The 25,494-nt window shown below is 40.2% G+C and overlaps 1 protein-coding gene across 1 annotated transcript in view; it reads right to left on the reverse strand.

Moving 5' to 3' along the window:
* The window catches only part of AVL9 (AVL9 cell migration associated), a 58,269-nt gene extending 35,928 nt beyond the window's left edge, over positions 1–22,341 (reverse strand). Inside the window, exons 1-3 of the mRNA XM_082661447.1 lie at positions 22,234–22,341; positions 3,702–3,822; positions 1,434–1,519 (exon numbers count right to left, since the gene is read on the reverse strand). Coding sequence (XP_082517573.1) covers positions 1,434–1,519; positions 3,702–3,822; positions 22,234–22,326 — 300 coding nt within the window. The 5' untranslated portion in view covers positions 22,327–22,341. The remainder of the gene's footprint in view (positions 1–1,433; positions 1,520–3,701; positions 3,823–22,233) is intronic.
* Between the last annotated feature and the right edge of the window lie 3,153 nt (positions 22,342–25,494).

The following is a 25,494-nucleotide window of genomic DNA, read 5'->3' on the forward strand; positions in this document are numbered from 1 at the left end:
ATTCATTTGAACCACAAACATTTACTGGGTGTGTCCTATGTTCCAGGCCCTGCGCATGGAGGGTTATTTCACAGTAGGTAACTACTTTGGGTATGCTGGGATTTATTCGTGCAGTTTACTTTTAAATGCCTGAGGGAAACACACACACACACAGAGCAAATGTGGTAGAACATTAACAACTGTTGAATGTAGATGGTGGGTATACAGGTGTTTATTGTGCAATTCTTTTAATTTATCTGCGTGTTTGAAATGTTTATTATAAAAGCTGAAAGAAAATTTTTAAAGACTTACTAAGTTAATTACCCACCTGAGGAAGCTTTTAAAACTTTGTAATTGCCTAGGATCTACTACCAGAGATTCTACTTCAGTCTGTAGAAGGAAAGGCCTGGCAAGTATACTTAAATTAAAAAAAAAAAGTCTCTGGGGCTTCCCTGGCCGTCCAGTGGTTGGGACTCCGTGCTTCCACTGCAGGAGGCACAGCTTCGATCCCTGGTCAGGGAACTAAGATCCCGCATGCTGTGGCCAAAAAAAAAAAAAAATCTCTTGGCCAAAAAAAAAGAGTCTCCATGTAGTTCTGGTTAAAAACCATTGTTTTAGAGCAGCGGTTCATAGTCTTGCCTACATATTAGAATCACCTGGGGAACTTTTAATACTCCTGATGCCCAGAACGTTAAATCAGAATCTCTGGGGTTGGGACCTAGTCATCCCAAGTATCTAAAGCTCACCAGGTGATTCCAACAGTGAAGCCGAGGTTGAAAAGGCTCACTACTTCAGAGTATTAATCATTTCATAAGAGGAAAGAGATCTTTACTCAGAAAGGGTATCCCCACCACAAAAAGAACGGTGCTGCACAGAAGCAAACCAGGAAAGGGGAAGCTACCCATCTTGATTTATTTAAATTTATTAATTAGAGATATTATAGTAAGTTAGGCATTAAGCGGGAAGGTAAGTTTAAGAATGATCAAAATCTTAGTTATATATAATTAAGATAACTTGCAAGTAGTTTGCAGCTACTATAAGTACTTTCCATTACTTCTAGAATGTTCCTTAAAAAAAATACAACACTCATTACCATTCCATTTTTTAAAGTTACATACCAAACACTAGAAATAGAAAACTCAAGGACACCATGAAATTGACATACAGTATTTTGAAGACAAATGGATAATTTTGGTATCAATATCTAAAAACAATGTACAAAATATTATACAATACAAATATAATTAGTCGCCAATGTCAACTTAGAAAAACATTCATGTGAATTAAACTGGTACTATAGAGAATACAGCTACATGGTTTATAAAACTTTAAAACAGTATCACAGGTACCACATGAAACATAAAGATTATGTATTTCCCCAAATTCTACATCTTAAGTGGCCAACAATTAAACAATTTTTTAGTGTTTTTTGGTGTTATTCATTTTAACTGTACCTTGGCTTCAATTTGTCGATAGCAAGAGATACCATATACAGTGGCTCCATTTCCATTTCTGGGTGGCAAGTGAAAAAACACAGTATCTAAGAGATATACAGAAAAAGGTAAATACCAAAGTGGACTACCCATATTAATAATGAACTTTGACGTTATTATAATGCAGTCACTTAAACAAAAACGATGAAGTAACACATGTCAGACTTATTTCTAGCATCACAACCACTGGTTTCTTAGAATTCCTCTCACTGCCTTCCAGTGTACACGCATGACAAAAAGCCCAAGAGGCTGAATCATAACAGGTCGAATTGAGACTACAATCATTTTTCTCAGAAAATACTTTATTATACAGGATTATTCCAGATAAAAAGAAAGTAAAGAATCATACAGGGAATTCTCTGATGGTCCAGTGGTTAAGACTCTGCACTCTCACTGCTAAGGGCCTGGGTTCTACCCCTGGTCGGGAACTAAGATCCCATAAGCCGTGTGGCCAAAAACAAGAAACAAAAAAAAAGTTTATCCTTAGGGACTTCCTTGGTGGTGCAGTGGTTCAGAAACCACCTACCAATGCAGGGGACACGGGTTTGAGCCCTGGTCCAGGAAGATCCCACATGCCGCGGAGCAACTAAGGCCGTGTGCCACAACTACTGAGCCTGAGCTCTAGAGCCCGTGAGCCATAACTACTGAGCCCGCGCGCCTAGAGCCTATGCTCTGCAACAGGAGAAGCCACCGCAATGAGAAGCCCGCACACTGCAACGAAGAGTAGACCCTGCTCGCCGCAACTAGAGAAAGCCCGCATGCAGCAACGAAGACCCAATGCAGCCAAAAACATAAATAAATAAATAAATTTATATATATATAAAAAAAGAATCATACAGACCAAAGGCAACACATAAATTTTGAATAGATCCAAGAAATTCTTGGGACAATTGGGGAAATTTGAACATAGATTAGATATGAGATGGTATTATGGAGTTACTGTTGAATCTCTTAGCTGTGGTAAAAGAATCGAACGTCATCCCGGGGAATGATCTTATTTTTACAAGATGCAGGCTGAAGTATTTAAAGTGTCATGATGTTTGCAACTGACTTTCAAATAGTATAGGCAAAACTGTACACATATATAAAGAAAGTTTGTGGAATATTTACTGTTCTTCCAACTTTTCTGTATGTTTAAAAGCTTTCATGATAAAAAGGTTTAAAAAAGAAGTCTTGTGAGGTTAAAAGTACAGCATTTTAATTTTATGTTAGAGACTTCCCTGTGGCGCAGTGGTTAAGAATCTACCTGCCAATGCACGGGACACGTGATCGAGTCCTTGTCTGGGAAAATCCCACATGCCGTGGAGCAACTAAAGCTGTGCGCTACGTTTACTGAGCCTGCGCTCCAGAGCCCGTAAGCAACAACTACTGAATCCCACGCTCTGCAACAAGAGAAGCCAGGGCAACGAGAAGCCCACGCACCGCAACGAAGAGTAGCCCCCTCCCTCTGCAACTAGAAAAAGCCTGTGCACGACAACGAGGACCCAATGCAGCAAAAATAAATAAATATAAATTTTAAAAATTAATTTTATGTTAAACTGCAGAGTAATATTTGCTTCATTTCATACAAAAATTAGTAAATATTAGAAAAATAAGTAGCCAAACCAAGTTTAATCTTGTGTCTCGGTAGAGCCTCTAATACCATGATAAAGTATAGTATATTTATTTCTTCATTAAGCCATTCAAAGCACTCATCTATACGGTGATAGGAGACTCAGTACTAACTTCACAGCATTGCTTTCCTTGAGGGTGTTAACATGCTCCCCACGCATGCAAGCCAACTTTTAAGCAGAGCACTGTGATGGCAGTGCTCCAGAGGTGGAGAAGCAATCCCAGCTGTTTTCAGGTGGGCACTAGAGGACGAAGCTAGAGCTCCAATCAATCTGCAGCTGGTGCAGGTAAAGCTCCTTAGTTTGTCTCTGAGAGGAGTCTGAAGTTTAAATGCAGAAAGTGCTACCAGTAGCAGATGTCCTAATATGGCTAATTACTTACTTTGGCCGGAGCTCTTGGCAAAGGAGTGGCCAGTGTCCACCAACCATTACCAATATAAGCCTGGCACTTCTCTGCAGATCCTCTAGTATATGACTAACTAGTCATCTCCAAAGAAGCATTTAAATATTTTATGAATAGTCACAATAGGCCAAAGGTCTTTCATTACCAAAGTACTCAGACTCATGGCAAATTTTTTAAAAAGCCACCTACTGATTGCTCCACTGTCTGTTTACATACCTTCTTGGTAGTTGTGTGCGCCATCTGGTAAGGCAAGGAATGGCAAATACTTCCATTCTTCAGGTAGAGTGTGACTGTCATGTCCATCTCCTGGAATCAGGGGCGGGTAAGAGAATTCAACCTAAAATGGTAAGGAACGTTAGCCAACAGGTTGATGATCAAAGGCAGCATTATATCCTGGCAGACAAAAATGCTTTCAAATTCTGAATGACAGAACTAAGGATAAGCCACACTTCTTGATGCCATTTTCAGCAAACCTATGGTATAGAAGAGGAAAAAGAAAAAGGGAGGAAAGCCACGGAGCAACTAAGCCCGTGTGCCACAACTACTGAGCCCGCGTGCTGCAACTACTGAAGCCCGCGCACCTAGAGCCCGTGCTCCGCAACAAGAGGAGCCACTGCAATGAGAAGTCCTGCACCACAACGAAGAGTAGCCCCTGCTCGCCACAACTAGAGAAAGTGCGTGAGCAGCAATGAAGACCCAACACAGCCATAAATAAATAGATACATAAAGTTTAAGAAAAAAACCCTAGAAAAAAAGAAAGAAAAAATGAGGAAAAAAAAATTAGTAAGCCTTTTTCCCCTTTTTTATTTAAAGGAGTTTAACTTTGATGTGCACAAGGGTAGTGGGTAGTGGTGGTGGTGACTGGATTGGAGATGTACATGTGGGAGCTGTTATCAAATAGACGGTAACTGAAGACATGGAGCCCTGAGAAAAACCAATATCCTCCTGAACTGAGTAGGAGAGATCCAACAAAGGAGCCTAAGAAGTTGGGCCAAGTTCTAGATTTGCTTCCCATCAGTTGGCTCCCTTGCTCCCAATACTTGAAGCTTTGAGTCTATGGTTTCGATGGGTTGTTAGGGAGGTGAATGGGCATTAACCACCACTTTAGGTTATTTTTTTCCCAAGACTGAGAAGTGATCAATGAAGTCTCTCTAATACTGTTTGTCTTGTAGAAATAACAAAGTTTTTAGTATAAGCCCACGGTTTCTGGCATTCCCTAGGTTTACTAACATTTTCCCTTTGCTTATGGGGTTTCTTTTGTTGTTATTTCAATGAGACTTTTGGAGAGGAAGGCAGAATTAAATGCTGAGGACTTGGGTTATCATACTGATGTAAGTTCTAAGTGTCTTATGTTTAATTTTCTTTCAAAGTATATTTAAGCAGGAATTTGCACTGCATTAGTAATAAATACACTGAAGTTGGAAAAACATAGGGGTAAGAATCACTTTTAGATTCCATCTTTAATGTGGAAAGACATGATGGCTCATTTCCCCACATCTCAAGGTAATCAAGGTGCCACTAGTCACATGAGAGCCGATTATAAAAGGACTTTAATAATGATTATTTTTAACAGGTGATCTAGTTCTATATTGAAAATGTTTAAATTTCCCTGCGTCCACCTCCAGAAGCAATCAACATTTCAGTTTGAAAGGATCAGTTACTTAACATCAATTAACTGAAGGCTGGGCATACATAATCTCAAGCTCCATTTCACATTTCTCTGTGTCTTCTCTATGATACCAGTTTTATATTGGCTAATCTTAAAAGTGTAAGGGAAGGCAAGGTGTGCCACAGAGGGAAAGACATAAATTCAAAGCCGATGCTATGAAGCTGGTAGTTACAGAGCTAAAAAAAATTCCCAACTCAGAATTCTTACTTTAACAAGGGAAAAAAAAAAAAGAAACAAGAAAATTATTGTATTTTATGTAAACACTAAAGTCCAATATATAACACCTAAGAAGTACTGGTAATTATCACAAAATAATTTCTTTTGGAAAACCACTAATTTTTATGTACAGTATTTATTTTAAAAGTATTTAGTATGGAATAAACATGCTTCTAAATAAATATAAACATAACGGACTCAAATTCTCACAAATACTTCATGAAGTATGTTGCTCTTTAGGATCCAAAAAGTTTGCCAACTGAAACTTATCACTTGCAATCTGCCTCTACAAGGATTAGGTCACTAGCCACTGCAGTCACTGACCTTCAACACACCCTGAAAGGAGTTCAGGGAGGAGATCAGGAAGGAGGCACTCTGTGCTCTGGGAAAAACTGGCAGAACGGGCCTTCAGATAGTTAGATCTTTTCAGAAGATTTGAGCCCAATGTCTTGCATCTTCTCATATCTAGAAAAGCACTAAAATCATTAACGGAGACATCTGCTCCTCGTGACTAGCAGCAACCCTCTGCCAAAATGTGTGCCTGATTGCACACATCCCCCTTCACCAACTCACACGTATACTGGGACTTCCATGGTGGTACAGCGGTTAAGAATTTGCCTTCAGGGCTTCCCTGGTGGCGCAGTGGTTAGGAAACTGCCTGCCAATGCAGGGGACACGGGTTCGAGCCCTGGTCCGGAAGGATCCCACATGCCGCAGAGCAACTAAGCCCGTGCGCCACAACTACTGAGCCTGCACTCTGGAGCCCGTGTGCCACAACTGCTGAGGCCTGTGCACCTAGAGCCCATACTCTGCAGGGAGAGGCCACCGCAATGAGAAGCCCGCTCGTCGCAACTAGAGAAAGCCCGTGGGCAGCAACGAGGACCCAACGCAGCCAAAAGTAAAATAAATAAATAAAATAATAATAATAATAGATTTAGGGTATTTCCTTAAAAAAAAAGAATCTGCCTTCCAATGCAGGCAATGCAGGTTCGATCCCTGGTTGGGGAACTAAGATCCCACATGTCGAGGGGCAACTAAGCCTGTGTGCCACAACTACTGAGCCCACACGCCGAAACGAAGACCCAGTGCAGCCATAAATAAACAAACAAACAAAATCTCCATGAAAAAAAAAATCACAGGTATACTAACCTCTCCTGCTACTTCTTCAGAGCAGTTCCTCAGAGGTTTCTGAGAGGCTATCTCCTGGGCTATAGTCCTCATTTTGCCCCAAATAAAACTTAACTCACAACTCTCACATTGTGTGGTTTTTTTTTTGTATTCATTTGACAAGTTTAATCTAGAAAATTCCAAAATAAAGTAGTATGACAACACTCAACCTCTCATTTAATATTTATTTATTTATTTTGGCTGCGCCAGGTCTTAGTTGCAGCAGGTGGGATCTTCATTGGGGCATGCGGACTTCTTAGTTGCAGCATGTGAACTCTTAGTTGCAGCATGTGTGTGGGATCTAGTTCCTCAATCAGGGCTCAAACCCAGGCCCCCTGCATTGGGAGCGCGGAGTCTTACCCACTGGACCACCAGGGAAGTCCCTCAATCTCTTATTTAAACACGGAAATGCAATTTGAAATAATAAAGTTTTTACTCATATATTGAAAAACATGAAAAAGATTATTCATATTTTGTGTTGACAAGAGTATGGGGCTTGGCTGTGGGACTGTAAATTGGTACAGCAGTTTGGATGACTATTTGGCAGTATTATCAAATCAACAATACACTGACTCAGAAATTTCAGTTTTAGGAATTTATCCCACGAATACACAGATATTCACACAGATAAGTACAAAAATACTCACAGAAACATGACTTATTGAAGGATAAAAATCGGAAACCTAAATATCCATCAGAAGATTGGTCAAATAAATTTTACATCAGTTCTATCCAGCTGTAAAAAAGAATCGTAGATTTATAATATATTGATAAAGCAAGATAGGTATCGTATACTATATAGTAGGTAAAATAAGAGCCCTCCAGACATGTCCATCTCCTAATCCCTAGAATCTGTCAATGTTACCTTACAATGCAAAAGGACATTGCACCTAAGATTATCTCCAGATGGGGATTATCCAGGCGGACCCTTGTAATCACAAGGGTCCTTCCTTATAAGAGAGAGGCAGAAGAGACAGTCAGAGATATTTGAAGATGCTATGCTTCAAGATGCTTTGAAGATGGAGGAAGGGACCATGAGCTAAGGAATGCAGGCGACCTCTAGAAGCTGGAAAAGGCAAGAAAACTGATTCTCCCTTAGAGCATCCTGAAGAAACGCAGAGCTGCCAACACCTTGATTTTAGCCTAGTGAAACCCATTTCTGACTTCCAGAACGCTAATAAATTTGTGTTGTTTTAAGTGTGTTGTTTGTGGTAACAGAAGCAATAGAAAATTAATACATACTGTTAAATTTAAAAAGCAAGCAGGATATCAGTAAATATAGTATATAATCCTACTTATACTGTGATTCCATTTATGCTAACAATTATACATCTTTGTAAATGGATTAAAAAACATGCTTGAAAAAACCTTTAATAGAGGTTTTATCTCTGGAGAGGTGAAAAGAGTTGGGGATTGGAGCTAAAGGAATATTCCTGTTAATTTTTTTCCATCTTTTTTTTTTAATTTCAAACTTACAGAAAATTTGAAAGAATTCAAAAATCTTGTAACTTCCACATTCACAAACTGCTAATTTTTTGGCCATATGTGCTTTGTGTTGCACGTGTATACAAATACTTTCTAAACCATTTGACAATAAGTTGAAGATATTATCATTTACTTTTAAATTGGTATTTATTTTTAAATGACTGCTTTTTAAAAATTAATTAATTAATTTACTTTTGGCTGTGCTGGGTCTTCGTTGCTGTGCGCGGGCTTTCTCTAGCTGTGGTGAGCAGAGGTTACTCTTCCTTGCTGTGCACGGGCTTCAGTAGTTGTGGTGGCTTAGTTGCTCTGCAGCATGTGGGATCTTCCCAGACCAGGAATCGAACCTGTGTCCCCTGCACTGGCAGATGGATTCTTAACCACTGTGCCACCAGGGAAGTCCCTAAATGACTGCTTAAAAAAAAAATTTTTTTTTGACATGGACAATTTTTAAAGTCTTTATTGAATTTGTTACAATATTGCTTCTGTTTTATGTTTTGGTCTTTTGGCCGCGAGGCATGTGGGATCTTAGCTCGGACCAGGGATGGAGCCAATCCGCAGCCCCTGCGAAATCTTAACCACTGGACTGCCAGGGAAGTCCCTAAATGACTGCTTTTAGAATAATTTTAAAAAAAGCAAATGATAACCACAAGCAGTTCCTAACTTCTGAAGGAAGTATTTCCATCCTATCCTTTTGGAGGCAAAAGGACATGGAGAGATCTATTTCCTTTTCGGAAGATTTAGTTATCAAATTACCAAAGGCCAGAGTCTAATATCTGATGCTATGTTATGTTCAATATATGATCCTGATTCTATTAAAGGAAGATCTGTTTTGAGTGACTCTAGTTTGAACTTAAAATGCAATCAACTCATAAAATTGTTATAAATATAAGTGTAGATACTACATGTTTGAAGAATTCCATTGGGTAAAATAAGGCGGCTTTAGACTGACTTGCATCTAGAATACTTGTAACATTGATTCTTCAGGAAAATGTATTCAGAATTTCAAACAGCTAACTTTTTTGTGACACAACCTTTTCATAAATTGTACACTGCCTATATTGTGTTGGCAACTTTCTAGAATTCTTCTGCTAGTTTATTTGCCACAAACAAATCCTTGCATTTGGAGACAGCTAAACTTGCTAATCAAATTTACAATAGTCCACACAAACTCCTTTCTGCGTCTACACACATACAACAGTTTCTATGGCTATATGGTGTTGTTTCATTATTTAATCAATCCTTTATTGTTGAACATTTTAAGTTTTTTTAAATTATTATAAGCTATTCGGTACAGTTAAATGTGATGTAATAAAAAAAAAAAAGATTTTTATTCGGTCTTTGTCCCTGGTCCTGACCCAAAGCTCCTAAAACCCTTGGAATTTCCTAAGAGATAGGAGCAGCCTTTGTTATTCATAAGAAGATGCTTTCAACCATACCTAGGTTCATGCTAATGAGGGGACTCTCGGTGGGCATGGGCTAAATGGCTCCAGGATGGGGCCTGGTCACCAGAACCATCAAGCCTTGATTTGAAGCTAGGAACTTTCAGCGCCACCCCTAAACCTCTGGGGAGGGGAGAGAGGCTAGAGATTGCGTTCAATCACCAATGGCTAATGATTTAATACGTTATGCTTATGTAATAAAACCTCCATAAAATCCCCAAATGATGAGGTTCAGAGAGCTTCCCAGTTGGTAAAGACACTGAGGTGCTGGGAGGATGCTGTGTCCAGGGACGGCATGGAAGTTGCATATCCCTTCCCACATACTTTTTGTCCTATGAATCTCTTCCATTTGGCTATTCCAGAGTAGTAGCCTTTAATAAACCAGTAAAGGTAAGCAGTGTTTTCCTGAGTTTTACGAGTTGTTCTAGGAAATTTTAGAACCTGAGGGGTAGACACGTAGCGTAGAACAGAACTGAATTGTAGGATATCCCGTCAGTGTGTGGGGAAAAACAAAATAACAATGAATCTGTTATCTCCCAATTAATGGGATTTATAAACCTTAAGTTGTACATTCTTCATATTTTGAATACAGACTCAACACTCTATATGCCCCTTTTCAATACGTCCAAAATAATCCAGACAGACACACAATTCACGGCACATAGGTTTAAGAGGAATTCTCTTGGAGGTTACCTGAGAGTCTTACATAATAGTTGAATCAAAACGCAATTTAAACAATAATGCCAATAAAACTAAGCAGTACCACAGAAAGTAAAGGTAGGTATAGTAGGCTGCCTCACTGTCCAACTCTAAGGGAAACCACCAACACTGCAGTTTACAAGAAGGGCTCTCTCTCCCTGCGGCTGTGCTGTGCAGGGTCTGCATACTGTACAGGATAGCCCTCAGTATATATGAAAAATCACTGACAAAACCCAAAGTAAACCTTCAGAGATAAGCAACATTTAGAATGATGATCATCCAGTAAGGTTACTATTTTACCGTGAAAGTTCACAGCCCCAAATCTTAGTTAAATTTGGGGAGCAAAGATGGTATCTGGGAGGGCATTAGCACAGACAATATATAACAGATACATCAAATGTTCCCCTATGACTAACTCACACAAATTTTAAGCAGCTCTCTCTCTCCCTTTATTTTTTTTTTTTTTGCGGTACGCGGGCCTCTCACTGTTGTGGCCTCTCCCGTTGCGGAGCACAGGCTCCGGACGTGCAGGCTCAGCGCCACGGCTCACGGGCCCAGCCGCTCCGCGGCATGTGGGATCTTCCCGGACCGGGGCACGAACCTGTGTCTCCTACATCGGCAGGCGGACTCTCAACCACTGTGCCACCAGGGAAGCCCTAAGTAGCTCTCTTTTTATGTCAACCAACACTCATATGGTAAAATCTATTTTGATCTCAATTAGTAGTAATAATTTACATAACTACAAAAGAAGGTAAGAGGAGGGAAAAAGAAGACAATGGCTGATTGCTAAGAAGGGAAAGCGGAATAAAGATGCTCTTATCACAAGGAATAAAAGGCAATTTTCCATAATGCTAAATGAACTATGTAAGAAATGGTGACACACACACACACATATATATATATATATATATATTTTTTTTTTTAATTTTTGGCTGCTTTGGGTCTTCGTTGCTGTGCATCGGCTTCCTCTAGTTGTGGAGAGCAGGGGCTACTCCTTGTTGTGGTGTGCAGGCTTCTCAGTGTGGTGGCTTCTCTTGTTGCAGAGCACGGGCTCTCGGTGCGTGGACTTCAGTAGTTGTGGCTCTTGGGCTTAGGTGCTCTGCGGCCTGTGGGATCTTCCCGGACTAGGGCTTGAACCCGTGTCCCCTGCATTGGCAGGTGGACTCCCAACCACTGCGCCACTAGGTAAGTCCTGTGACGTATGTTTATCCTCCAGGAATGGTAAAAATTACAACCCCTTTCTACAGTTCACAAGTCAAACTGGGGTGCTCTAATCAGATTCCATCTACTTTGTCTTCAGAAGCAAAAGACTGAAAAAACAACAATGAAAAACTACAAAAACAAAACAATTAACATAGTGTCCTGGTGTGGACTTTGGGTACTTCAAAAATATCCTTTGTTCACTAACAATCTACTCCACTGTCAAGAGAACCATAAAAGCCACAATGCTAAACAGCACACAAATTAAACACATCCTTGGACCCCACAGATATGGCTACAACAGGGCTTACTAAGGGAAGGAGAGGGCTTCCTGAAATTCTGAAGCAACTGCTCCACCTCTCCGCTCCCTTCCTAAGTACCTCAGGGATTTTACCTCCTTTATCAGAAGCACAGGGTACTTGTTTTCTTAACAGTCAAAACATTTTAGGCACCAAGGCTCTGTCATGATGTTTTTCAATTTAAATGAAACTTTGGACGTAGAAGACACATCTTCTCTGAGCTATATTTTCCCTCACAAATTTCTTGACGATTCAATACTAGAAAAGAAATGGCACTCTTCCTCATTAGTCTCTTACAAAGTTGGCAGAGCTGAAATTACAAAGAGATATTAGGAATACTGTATATAAAGTTCCTCTAATACAGGAGAGCTAGGAAGAGGATTTATAAAAAACATAGGGTGGAATGATGAAGACTGGTCTTCTGGATGAGATGATATAAATAGAACATTATTTATCCCTAGGCTATTGAGAATATATACAAAGATGATTATCAAAGCTACAAAAATTATTTTCTTGCAGGAAAAAAAAATTAGAAACTTCCTAACAAATGATTTAAATCAATTTGTTTTAGGGACTTCCCTGGTGGTCCAGTGGGTTCCCAATACAGGGGGCCCAGGTTCGATCCCTGGTTGGGGAACTAGATCCCACACGCATGCCGCAACTAAGAGTTCGCATGCTGCAACTAAGGAGTCCACATGCCACAACTAAGACCCAGCACACCCAAAAAGAATCAATTTGTTTTAATGAACTATACCCTAGCAATCTTTTACACATTTATCTATCTATCTATCTGTCTATCTATTTATTTATTTATTGCAGTACTCGGGCCTCTCACTGTTGTAGCCTCTCCCGTTGCGGAGCACGGGCTCCGGACACGCAGGCTCAGCGGCCATGGCTCATGGGCCTAGCCGCTCCGCAGCATGTGGGATATTCCCGAACCGGGGCACGAACCCGTGTCCCCTGCATCGGCAGACGGACTCTCAACCACTGCACCACCAGGTAAGCCCCATCAATTTATTTTTAATGTATTTATTTTTGGCTGCGTTGGGTCTTCATTGCTGCACGCAGGCTTTCTCTAGTTGTGGTGAGCGTGGGCTACTCTTCGTTGTGATGCACGGTCTTCTCATTGTGGTGGCTTCTCTTGCTGTGGAGCACGGGCTCTAGGCGAGTGGGCTTCAGTAGTTGTGGCTCACGGGCTTAGTCGCTCTGCAGCATGTGGGATCTCCCCGGACCAGGGCTCGAACCCGTGTCCCCTGCGTTGGCAGATGGATTCTTAACCACTGCGCCACCAGGGAAATCCCACACATCAATTTATTTTTAATATTTCAATATTGAACTTTTACATGGCAAAAAAGATTCCAATTTCTGGGCATGCACCACACCCACAAAATAGAATCTAACAAATTACTAATATCACCTGTGAAAGCCATGGGGGCAGGAACAGGTTTCATTAACAATCCTGCAGTGATTTCCTCATATATTAATATATAGCTAGCATACCCTGTGATGAGTTGGATGAAGAAAACACAAGTGCAGAGGGCCATATTTCAAATCTAACTGGACACCCAAACATAGTTTATTCTGAAGTCAGACTTCTGACAATTTAATTACCTAGAACACTGCCAACTAGGAACAAGTAAGAAAAGCATCTATCGGCCTAACCCGCTGTCATGCAGCCCTGGATAATACACTAAGGAGAAGTCTTTAGGTCTTCTTTCAAAACCCATGACTGAGTCATTTTATTTCATACACATTTAGTAGATGTGCCCTCCCAGTCCACTGAAGAAAAGAAGCAACATATGAGAAAGCAGGGAGGGGAAGCTGAAAACTACAACATTATGTTTCTGGTCAACACTGAGAAGTAACTGCTCACTGCTCCGTCATCTCCCTCTCTCTGTCTGGCTATCAAAAGCCCAGCTGAGTCAGAGGCATGTGCAAATCACTCTATGTTAAAATAAACCGATAATGCCATAGTACAACGAGTGACATTTGTTATGAAGGCAGAATCATCCAGACTAACTTAAACTGTGTTCAGTATATGCTGCTACAAAATCTATTTAAACAAGATCCCCAGTTAAAAAAAAAAGAACGAAAAGAAAAGATGACTTAGTCTCCACACTTAGAAAAATGGTGCAAAGTCACAAGGATGTTCTTTGCTGTACTATTCAAAATAGCAAAAAATTGGAATGCCACCTAAGTGTCTAAAAAGGAGACCAGTTAAATAAAGATTTCTACAAAATACTATTTAGCTACTTTAAAAATGCTATAATTCAATACTTATCAAAATGGAAGGTATTAATGGTAAAATATTACATAAAAAGGCAGGTCCTAAAATTTGTTTACAGTATGATACATTTTTGGAAAAAGTTATATATATTCATAAAAAATATTCCTCCAGGAATATTCAAGGCAGGTTTCTCTAGGATAAGGATTTTAAGCGCTAGTTTTCTTTTTTTTTTTCCTCTCTATATTTTCTGACTTTCTACCACAGTGAGTACATATTACTTCTGAAAAGAAATGTCATTTTTTGGGACTTCCCTGGTGGTGCAGTGGTTAAGAATCCACCTGCCAATGCAGGGGACACAGGTTTGAGCCCTGCTCCAGGAAGATCCCACATGCCGCGGAGCAACTAAGCCAGCAAGCCACAACTACTGAGCCCGCTTGCCACAACTACTGAAGCCCGCGCACCTAGAGCCTGTGCTCCACAACAAGAGAAGCCACCACAATGAGAAGCCCGTGCACCGCAATGAAGAGTAGCCCTGCTAGCCGCAACTAGAGAAAGCCCGTGCACAGCAATGAAGAACCAACGCAGCCAAAAATAAATTTATGGTTTTGAAGTCATTTTATAAAACAGCTGAAATATGATTTTAAAAATTGTCAGAAATATCAATTTAAATAACATCTTCTAAAAATACCCTAGGGAGAAACTGAGTTTTTAACCTGGTGGCATCTTTTTCTTTTGGCCGCACTGCATGGTATGCAGGATCTTAGTTCACCATCGTGCCCCTTGCAGTGGAAGGGGGAGTCCTAACCACTGGACTGCCAGGGAATTCCCTCTGATGGCACTGTAACCAAAGAATATAATAGGACCAGTCTTTCTCAAAATTATTAGGTAAGTAGGTCTTCATCTTTCTCTTGTAGTGCCCATCCATGATAGACCAGGGCCCTTCTGCAGTCTCCCCTTGTCTAGCAAAATCCGTGCTCAGCAAAGGATCTGCACCACAATGATACCAAGGAGAAGGCTACCCATGATATGTATTTTACTGGGGATCAAAGACTTAAGGCAAAGAAAGAAATTTATGCCTGCTGTATAAAAAAATAAAATTAAAAGAAAAGAAATTTATGTACTGTTAGGCACTTTCTAGCTACCTGGGGAGAATTATGAGGACAAAAGAAGCTTCCTGAAATTTCTAAATTTCCATTACACAGGTTGACCTCCCACCCTGTTTAGCTGTGATGCCAAGGCCTAAAGGAAAACTATTCCACCGCTATTAAGTGTTAATGTTGCAGCCCTGCAAAGTCACAGATTTTCATCATTTCAGCATAGAAGAAGCATGGCTAAAATCAGCAAAAAACCTCCACCCAAATATAAAAGTGCTATGGAGGGCCAGAAAATGCAATCTTCTTTCACGAGTTTTTCCGCATAGCTAAAAAAAAAAAAATCCTTAGATGTTCCCATAACCAGCCCACTCAGACTTTTATTCTTCCCTAACCTCTAATTCTCCAAAAATTTGTTTTTTCTGTTCCAAAGACCTACTTATTCCAACAAGAATCACAAACAATACCTCCCCAATATTTCATTATTGTCACCACAAGATTCCATCAATAGCAGGTGCATAAACTTTGTATCTGTCAGCCAGCCTACTGTCACCAAAACCTGAAGGGGTCAGGGCTTGACACTATCACCCTAACATAAACCAACCATCCCCTCAAATTTCCTCAACCCATTCCTGAATTTACCGTGCTACATCCTGCTACTCATGGAGATTTCCCCATCACCAGCCCACTCAGACCAAAAGGAAAATATACTGTTCTCTTCATTGCTTCTAGTTGCTTTATTCATTGTTGTTTAACTACTCACGTAAACATGAGTTCTAGTGCTTTAATGATTCTACTTTTGAAAGAACTGCAGTCTGGTAAAACCAGTTTATCCAAGAATTAAAACTGCTAGTTATGTTTACAAAACCATGAATTCTATCAGAATAGTGGTCAAAATTCAAGTAATAATTCCAACTTTTTATGATATCACTTTGGAAAATAACTATTCCCTATTAATTTGAGTGTTTTAAAAAGTTCCACTCTACGAAAGAACCAAAAAGTTTGATATACATTGATTATACTATTTTGCCAAACATTATGCAAATCTAACAAACACAGTTTATATATTTACGTCCACAAAGCAAATAAGGAACAAGCAAAACTCTGGGACACACAATCTGTAACAAGCAAACTACTATATAGAAGATGTCCATAAATTACCTCATGTCAATGAGTCTAATTGCAGGTGAATAAGAAGGAAGAAGAATTCTTTGCTAAGCGCTAAATTTTTTAAAATTTCAGGGAAAGAGTTGGAATGGATAAATATTTCAAAACCGTTTGAATTGTCATGGTAGTACTTTAGCTACCATGACACTATCACCCTAACATAAACCAACCGTCCTTAAAATGTTCTAAATGTTAAGTAGATCAATAAACTAGAATAATGACCACTAGAAATTAACATGGTATCTATAGAAGAATTCATTCTCATGAATTACCCAAATAAAAATGAAAAAATAATCAAATGATAAACAGATGTTCATTTTAATTTAAATGAAGGCATTTTTCATTTAAAATACATCTGGGGCTTCCCTGGTGGCGCAGTGGTTGAGAGTTCGCCAGCCGATGCAGGGGACGCGGGTTCGTGCCCGGGTCCGGGAAGATCCCACATGCCGCGGAGCGGCTGGGCCCGTGAGCCATGGCCGCTGAGCCTGCGCGTCCGGAGCCTGTGCTCCGCAACGGGAGAGGCCACAACGGTGAGAGGCCTGCGTACCGCAAAAATAAATAAAAATAAATAAATAAAATAAAATACATCTGAAGTCCTCAAAGGTAGAAAAAAATAGGAAACAAAGTGAAGGAATCAACATCTACATGCCTAGTTTGAGGATCTTCAACATAGATGGCTTTCATCTTGCCCATGTAAACCGACCTCTTTATCACAGCACTGTAGAGCACCTTTATAACAGAAGAGTCTACAAAGATTTAGTACATTCCCCTAAATAATCATGTTCAACCCAGCACACTGCTGAAAGGAGTTACTTTTTTTTTTAAAGAAATATATTGGTTTTAAAAAAAATAAATTAATTAATTTATCTTTTTATTTTTGGCTGCGTTGGGTCTTCGTTGCTGCGTGTGGGCTTTCTCTAGTTGTGGCGAGCGAGGGTTACTCTTCGTTGCGGTGTGAGGGCCTCTCATTGCGGTGGCTTCTCTTGTTGTGGAGCACGGGCTCTAGGAGCACGGGGTTCAGTAGTTGTGGCATGTGGGCTCTAGGGCACAGGCTCAGTAAATGTGGCACACAGGCTTAGTTGCTCTGTGGCATGAGGGATCTTCCTCGACCAGGGCTCAAACCCGTGTCCCCTGCACTGGCAGGCGGATTCTTAACCACTGCGCCAGCAGGAAAATCCCAGGAATTACTTTTTTAAGCAAAGGTTTTACTTCGGCTCACTTGAATCTAAATATTACCAAGTACAACCAAGTATGGGAATCTTCTCTATGAATAATCTCAGTGTGTGGAATGAACTGGTGATCAACATGACCTGCTGCATCTTGAGTACTTGGAAGAGCAGTCTAACAAAGCACCCTCAAACCACCTAAAACAATCTGAAGTCAGTTACAATTCAATGAGCCATATACTTTTAATCCTTTACACCTGGAAGTAAAATCTTAATGGTGGAGAAGGGAGCTGATTAATCCATCCTGAGGGAAACTTTACATAATTAGAAAGTCTGAAACACCTGATACACTACTGATTAACAAAGAATGGCAGTCTCTAGAACAGTCCTTCTGCCTAAGACTTGATGCATGTACTTTACAGAACATCAAATATATTTGGATTTTGAAGGGTTAAGAAAGCAGAGTTGGACACATGCACCACAATGTCCACTGCACTATGTACAATAGCCAGGACATGGAAGCAACCTAAATGTCTATCAACAGAGGAATGGATAAAGAAGATGTGGCACATATATACAATGGAATATTACTCAGCCATAAAAAAGAACGAAATATTCCCACTTGCCGCAACATGGATGGACCTAGAAATTGTCATACTGAGTGAAGTAAGTCAAAGACAAATACCTTATGATATCACTTATATGTGGAATCTAAACAAATGGTACAAATGAACTTATTTACAAAACAGAAATAGTCACAGATGTAGAAAACAAACTTAGTTACCGGGGGGAAAGCGTGCGGCAGTGAGTGGGGGGTGGTGGTGGATAGACTGGGAGACTGGGATTGACATATACACAATACTATATTAAAAAAAGAGGACCTACTGTATAGCACGGGGAACTGTACTCAATACTCTGTAATGGCCTATATGGGAAAAGAATCTAAAAAAGAGTGGATATATGTAAATGTATAACTGATTCACTCTGTTGTACACCTGAAACTAACACAACACTGTAAATCAACTATACTCCAATAAAAATTAAAAAAAAAAGAGTTGTAGGTCATCCAAAATCATTTGCAGAAGTTAAGAACATCCTTTAAGAACTAATACGACATATACTGGAATTTTTAGTACACTTTGATATTTTAGAAAAACTAAGACAAAAAAGGGAGAAAGTAGGGCAACCAAAAATGAGAAATGTAGATGAACAAACTATTTACCCATCTTTTCCTGTCCTAGTATACATTAACTGAACACCCTATTCCAGCTGGATGAACTTCCATGAATTTATATAAATTATGTCTCCAGCCAAAGTTTGTTTTTCACTGCATTGACGTGTCAATTTTATCGATCAACTCAGTGTGAGAGCCCTTCATTCATTTGCTCTGTTGGCTGAGTGGAGTGGCTATGTTAGCAGACCCCTGACACAACCTGACTACCACCATAGAGGGTTTCAAAGTTTTTTCAGATTATCAACTCACCAACCTTAACTCTCTTTAGAGTCGAGAAATCAGTGTCATCTCTCCAGCTAACCTCCATTAGAGGAGTAACAGAAACCAGATTACTAGTAAGCCAAAATGTTTCTCTGAGAAATAGTAATAGTTCTACTAAAATTCTAAGTGTTTGAGTCTTGCAAAAGCTACAGAATACACACTAGTTCTATCTAAAAATCACCTACATTTTGACTTTGACAAATTCTAACAAATTCTTGTTTGATTTGCAAAACCAGGTTCTTAGCTCTTCATTTTCTGCTATGAGATGTAATTATAATTTTAAATATTTATGTATGTATGTATGTACGTATGTATTTATTTAGGCTGGGAATGGTCTGAGTTGCAGCACGCTGGATCTTCGTTGCGGCATGCACGTGGGATCTTGCTCTCCGACCAGGGATCGAACCTGGGCCCCCTGCATTGCGAGCGCGAAGTGAGGTAAGTATAATTTTCAAAAGCTGCTTTCAGCCAGCAATAAGAAAATAACCCTGCGACTTTCCTGGTGGTCCAGTGGTTAAGACTCCACGCTCCCAATACAGGGGGCCCGGGTTCAATCCCTGGTCAGGGAACTAGATCCCACACACGGCAACGAAGATCCCGTGCACCACAACTAAGACCAGGCACAGCCAAATCATCTTTCATTGAATTGTGGCAGAACCCTTTGCATTCTCTTCAATTCTATCAACAACCCAGGTGAGCAGACACTCAACAAGTGTATGTATTCAAAAATAATTGCCTTAGTCTCCCTGAAGCACCTTGTGGATTACAAAAATATATATATAAGGCATGTATTTTTTCCACTCTACTAAAAGCCTACAACCTAAAGTGCTACTAAAAGAGATGCAGTTATGAAGACTAGGGACATCTGGGCTTTAATGTTAGTGCTGACAAAGAGGCTCTCCTTAACCAAACTTTAGTCAGGCTCCTCTGAACTCTCTTCTCAATTAGGCCCTGACTTCTGGGCTTCTGGGTTCACCTCCGCATTGTCCAATTTTAGCAAGAATCCTGTTAGACCGGTTTAGCTAGAAACCCCTGTTACCCCTGAGGTACTAATTTTCTTTCCATCCACTGGCCCCCACTCTGCTTCCTGCCTATAAATTCTCACTTTTCCTTGTTATTTTCGGAGTCCAGCTCTATATTGAGGTCTCTTTTTCAATGTTGCAATTGCTTTTCTGAATAAAATCTGCTTTTACCACTAGCTGTGTAAGTATGTTTCAGTCACTTAACCTTTCTGGGTTTCACTTTACTCATCTGTAAATTTAAGGGAGGTAGAGTAGATGACCTCTAAGGATCCCTGCCAGGTCTAAAATTCTCATGACGAAATCTGGTAGAGGAAAATGAGGTACAGGAAAAATTAAGCAATTTGGACTTGCTGGAGGTCACAGAGCCGTGAAGCCAGGACATCATCTTCTGACTCCCACCCAGCACAATGTCCATTTTACAAAACCAGTCACCGGGAATTCCCTGGTGGTCCAGTGCTTAGGACTTTCACTGTCAGGGCCTGGGTTCAAACCCTGGTTGGGGAGCTAAGATCCTGCAAGCCATGCAGCACGGTCAAAAAAAAAAAAAAAAAAAAAAAAAAAAAATCAATTTCAATGCTGAAACCAAAAGGCAGACAAATCCAGAGAAAGGGCATACCCAGGGTGCTATTTCACCCCCGAGTTCTGCTTCATCTTACAATCTGTTGTTCAGTACTCTTTAATCCCTAAGCAGCATTACATTTTTTTTCCCATAAGATAAATCATTTTTCCTTTCTGGAAACATAAATTATACTACTTTTACCAATAAAACACGTAGAACACATAATAATTAACCTTGACTTTAGATGACAGCAATGATTAAAAGATTTTATTCTATTTCCTACCAATATTTCCTTCTGTTTTGTCATTAAAAGTTCCATTCAGTTTGGTTGTGAAGTGGGCCCCAGTTCTTACTTTACTGTAAAAGACTCCTAAATGCCACGGGGCTCAGCTGAAGGCAATACTGACTCCAGCGTTACTTCAGTAAGATCGTTTTACTTCCTCCAAGTTTCAGTTACTTCGCCCATATCCAAGGTAAGTTATAAAAGACAACATCAAAGATGTGAAGTTTTAAAGTATTAAAAATCTAATGATGATGAACACTGTGTTTACATGCCATGGTACAATTATCTCAAATATCTATTTTAATACCTCTAAATATAGGGAAAGTTTTTTAAATTTTTTAAAATTAATTTTTATTGGAGTATAATTGCTTTACAATATTGTGTTAGTTTCTGCTGTGAGGGCCACATTTTAAAAACTTATATTCTACTGCTGCTGCTTTGAATTTTTTAAAATACCATACTGAATAATGCCACTTCCTCCTTGGTATCTTTCTATGCCATTTTTACCTGAGGGACAAGGAATATGATATATTTTAAAGTTAAGGGAACTAGATCCCACACACGGCAACGAAAACACATACAAACATAACTATTTTTTCACGCCATCAGTTTTCTGTTATCATCCTCTAACGAACTTAAATTTTGCCAATAAAGGTCTTCTAAAATGTTACATTTTCTGTGAAATGCAAGAAACAAAATGCTACATTACCTAGTGGGTAGCAATCAGTAGTTTTAATACTTTACGAATTTCAATTTACCGTTCACTAGCACATTATGACATCACTGCCTTCCAGCGTTTGCTCTCATTAAATAATCCTGTTTCTATCTTTGTTCCCTTGCCTTCCATACATAGACGGCAAATGTTCTATTGTTCCCGTTCACCATTTCAGTGAAGAAGCTTAAAAATGACTTTACATTTGCACGTTTCTTTGCTCGGTAAATACAGTTCCTCTCACTGCAGTTGAGCTGGAGAGGTCGATCTCTCACCAAAAAGCAAGATCTGGACAAAACTAAACAGCAAAACCAAGGCCGAATGGGAAGGGTGGGGGGTGGAGTCAGTACACCAGCCTAACAGGGGTTCTAGGGCTTCCACAGATAAACAAAGGAAGTTGATTTCCCCACGGCGCCGCGTGTGCTTCACTCGTGTGGAGTCCCAGAGCTCATTACCTCGAAAACGCAGCCCAAGTGCTGAATTTTTCTAAAGGATCCCATTATAGGTGGACACCCAGAAAGTCAGCGGAGGCAGAGCTGGATGGGGAAGAGAGTGGGCCGACCTTCGATTCCTTCCTCCCACCCCACCAAAGAACCTAAATACCTACCAGCCCCAGCATACCGACACATAGCTCCTCAGCTGCTCAAGATACAATTTTCAGGGGCAGGAGAAAAACGGGAGCGTGGGGGGTGGGCTTCAGGTGGGGTGAGTGCGAGGAGCTGGAGAGAGGAATCAAGTTCAGAGGCGAAGCCGAGGGCACCAGAGGGAGGTCTAAGCAGAGCGGAACAGCTTGGGTGCCGGCGACGCGCGAACGCCCGAACGGCCGGGGGCGGGCACAGGCCCCTTCCTCACCTGGCAGCCCTTCTTGTGATGAAAGCCGACCACCGCGATGTGCAGTACGGGCCCACGGGGGGCGCTATCGCCGCCGCGCCCGTTTTTCTCCATGGGCGACCGCCGCAGGCCCGCAAGACGATGACTGCAACCGCCGAGGGCGGCAAGCCGAGCAACCCCGTGACCCCCAGGAGGACTGCGAGCAGTGGATTTCAAGTGTCAGCGAGGGTGTCGCATGAGAGCCTCGCAGGGAACGAGGAGGAGGCCGAGGCTCCTGCAGCTCTGCACCGCCCCCCCCGGGCCGCAGCCGAGCTTCCCTCATCCGCTTCCGCTGCTTCCGGGCTGTCACCTGATGCGGCGGCAGCCGCCGGTAAGGCGGGACTGGGCAGGATTGGGAGGCACCTGATGAGGCGGGGCCTGGCGGGGCCTGGAAAGGGGGAGGGGCGCCGGGATGGGGCGGGGCCTGGTGGGGTCGCCTGGCACACCTGTCTCCCGCTCACACCCTCTAGGTGCGAACTCATCCCACTTCCTCCTCCTCTGTCCTCGTTTCTTCCCCCTTAAAATCTCCGCCCCTTCCCATCTCTTCCCTCAGCTTTCCTTTTTTTTACTTCACTTTCGGAGTATCCAGTTCTTTCACTTCCTTTCCTTCGCCTCTCTGGCCTACAGTCTCTCTGTTCTTTACTCTTAAATTTTGATAACACGGAGACATATTGGTGCGGCTGTATATCTCTGTATTCAACCTTTAAATTACCTGCTTACCCAGAGTTTCTCTTTTGCTTCGTTCTATGTTTTTTTTCCTTATTTAAATATTATGTGTAGGAGTTTGGAAGTGTTTTAAGGCCTGATGCAGAATATCCTTGAAAGTAAATTTACAGGGAGACCTGTAAAATGATCCTTCTAGTCCTGCTATTTTATTTATTTATTTATTATTTTAGTCCTGCTATTTAAAAAAAAAATTCATTCTATCTTTCTGGTTTTAGTACTCTGGTCAGCACAGAGTACTAAAATACATGGGGTCTGTTGTCACCAGGATTTTTTATTTCCTTACTGTTTGTACTAATTCAATTTAAAAAAATTGAATCTCATTTTACGTCAGTTTAAAGTGAATAATGGAAATACTAATAGATTTAACAAGTCTTATCCAGGGCAGTTTGAGGATAGGTACCTGCTTCAAATAGCATTCACAATTATTACAATAACGAGCTGTGAAGTTTATCATTACATGTTGCACATCCCTTAGTTTAGACAACCTTAGCAGCTGATTCCACTTCTGGCCTTGAAATTTAAGGACATTCATTCTAATATAAGTATGGCTGAGAAAAACAGTATACTCTTCTTAGAATATACTTTCTGTGATTCAGTTGAACTGTTTTAATGCTAAGAAAAATACTGTAGAAAAATTTCAAGATGTTGCTACTATTTCTTTTCTGTATTACAAAAGTCTTGGCATTGGCTCAAAACTGTGTGAAACTATAATATTGCCTGTATACAGAATATGTCACTGTTTTGTTCCATCTGCCTTGACATTTAGGCCACAATTGGCCTAACTAAAATTGAAGTGAAATTGAACATCTTTTCAAAAGGATGTAAGGGCAGGACATCTTAGGACTATGTATCTACAGTGAATGCCAATTGTTTATTCATTGTGCAGGAGACCCAGTAATAACTTTATAAAAATCCATGTCATTTTGCATCCTAGGGCCTCCAACTAAGATTAAATCATTTATTCATAACCATTATGTTGGTTAAATGTTTAAAAATTATGTCATTTAAAATAATGCTATAAACAAAGAAGATATGTTACAGGGAAAATTGGAAAAGAAAGTAAACAAGTGGATTTCCAGAATTTTTTCCATCCCTAAGTATACAGACTGGTCCATTTAACAATTTAGAATAACAACTTTTATGGTAGTTTTTTTTTTAATATTTTTAAATTAATTTATTTTTGGCTGCGTTGGGTCTTCATTGCTGCACGTGGGCTTTCTCTAGTTGTGGCGAGTGGGGGCTACTCTTCTTTGCAGTGCGTGGGCTTCTCATTGTGCTGGCTTCTCTTGTTGTGGAGCCCAGGCTCTAGGAGCACAGGCTTCAGTAGTGTGGCACACGTGCTCTAGAGCACAGGCTCAGTAGTTGTGGCACATCGGCTTAGTTGCTCCGCGGCATGTGGGATCTTCCTGGACCAGGGATTGAACCCATGTCACCTGCATTGGCGGGCAGATTCTTAACCACTGCTCCACCAGGGAAGTCCTACATTAGTTTTTAATGTGTTGTATTAATATAAAATAAATTCATTAACAACATATTGTCTACAAGGACAAATATCTATTGAGGAGAAAATAGAAATTTCTCCTTTATTTTAAAAAATATTGTAAGGAACAAGATTGGAAATAACAATTTGAGATAATGGAATACTTCCTGAACATTATTTTGTTTTGTTTTTATTTTTTTAAACTTTTTATTTTATATTGGAGTATAGCCAATGAACAATGTTGTGATAGTTTCAGGTGCACAGCCAAGTGACTCAGCCATACATATACATGTATCCTTTCTCCCCCAGACTCCTCTCCCATCCAGGCTGCCACATAACATTGAGCAGAGTTCCCTGTGCTATACAGTAGGTCCTTGTTGGTTATCCTTTTTAAATATAGTTGTGTGTACATGTCAATCAACTCCCTAACTATCCCTTCCCTCCCCCCCACCCCCCTGCAACCATAAGTTCATTCTCTAATCTCTAAGTCTGTGAGTCCGTTTCTGTTCTGAACATTATTTTGAAAGGAAACTTTTGCTTGTATTTTTATGATGACATTTATCTCCAGGGAAAAAATTAGAAATGCTTTTCTGAATATACATTACATTGAAGAGCTTCTTTTAATTATATATATTTTATGGTGAATTATAAATTCTATTTTATATCTGCTCTGTAAGTAAGAGCTAATGGGAGAAAAACCCTGGAGACATAGAGCTGTGACATGTTTTCAAATTCATTAAAAATAAACTCTTCATCTGGAATTGCGTATTGTTTCTTTTTCTGTCTTGCCTCAGGAAAGTACTCAGTAAAATAAAACCACTCCCTTCCTGCAATCCCCATTAACTCTACTCTCTAAACAAAATTTTATCAACTTTTTCAGAGTATAAAGAGACTTTCTTTATTCTTCATCAATAATATTGAATATTGCTTATGTTAATTTGGTTTCTGTAATGGAATACAAAGTATTGACTTTCTTAAAGCATATTTTTCTGAATTTTAAACTCTATCAAGTAACCAATGCCTTGAATTTGGTCCCT

The sequence above is a fragment of the Grampus griseus genome (assembly GCF_964374135.1).
Source record: "Grampus griseus genome assembly, chromosome: 9".
NCBI classification, from domain to species: Eukaryota; Metazoa; Chordata; class Mammalia; order Artiodactyla; family Delphinidae; genus Grampus; species Grampus griseus.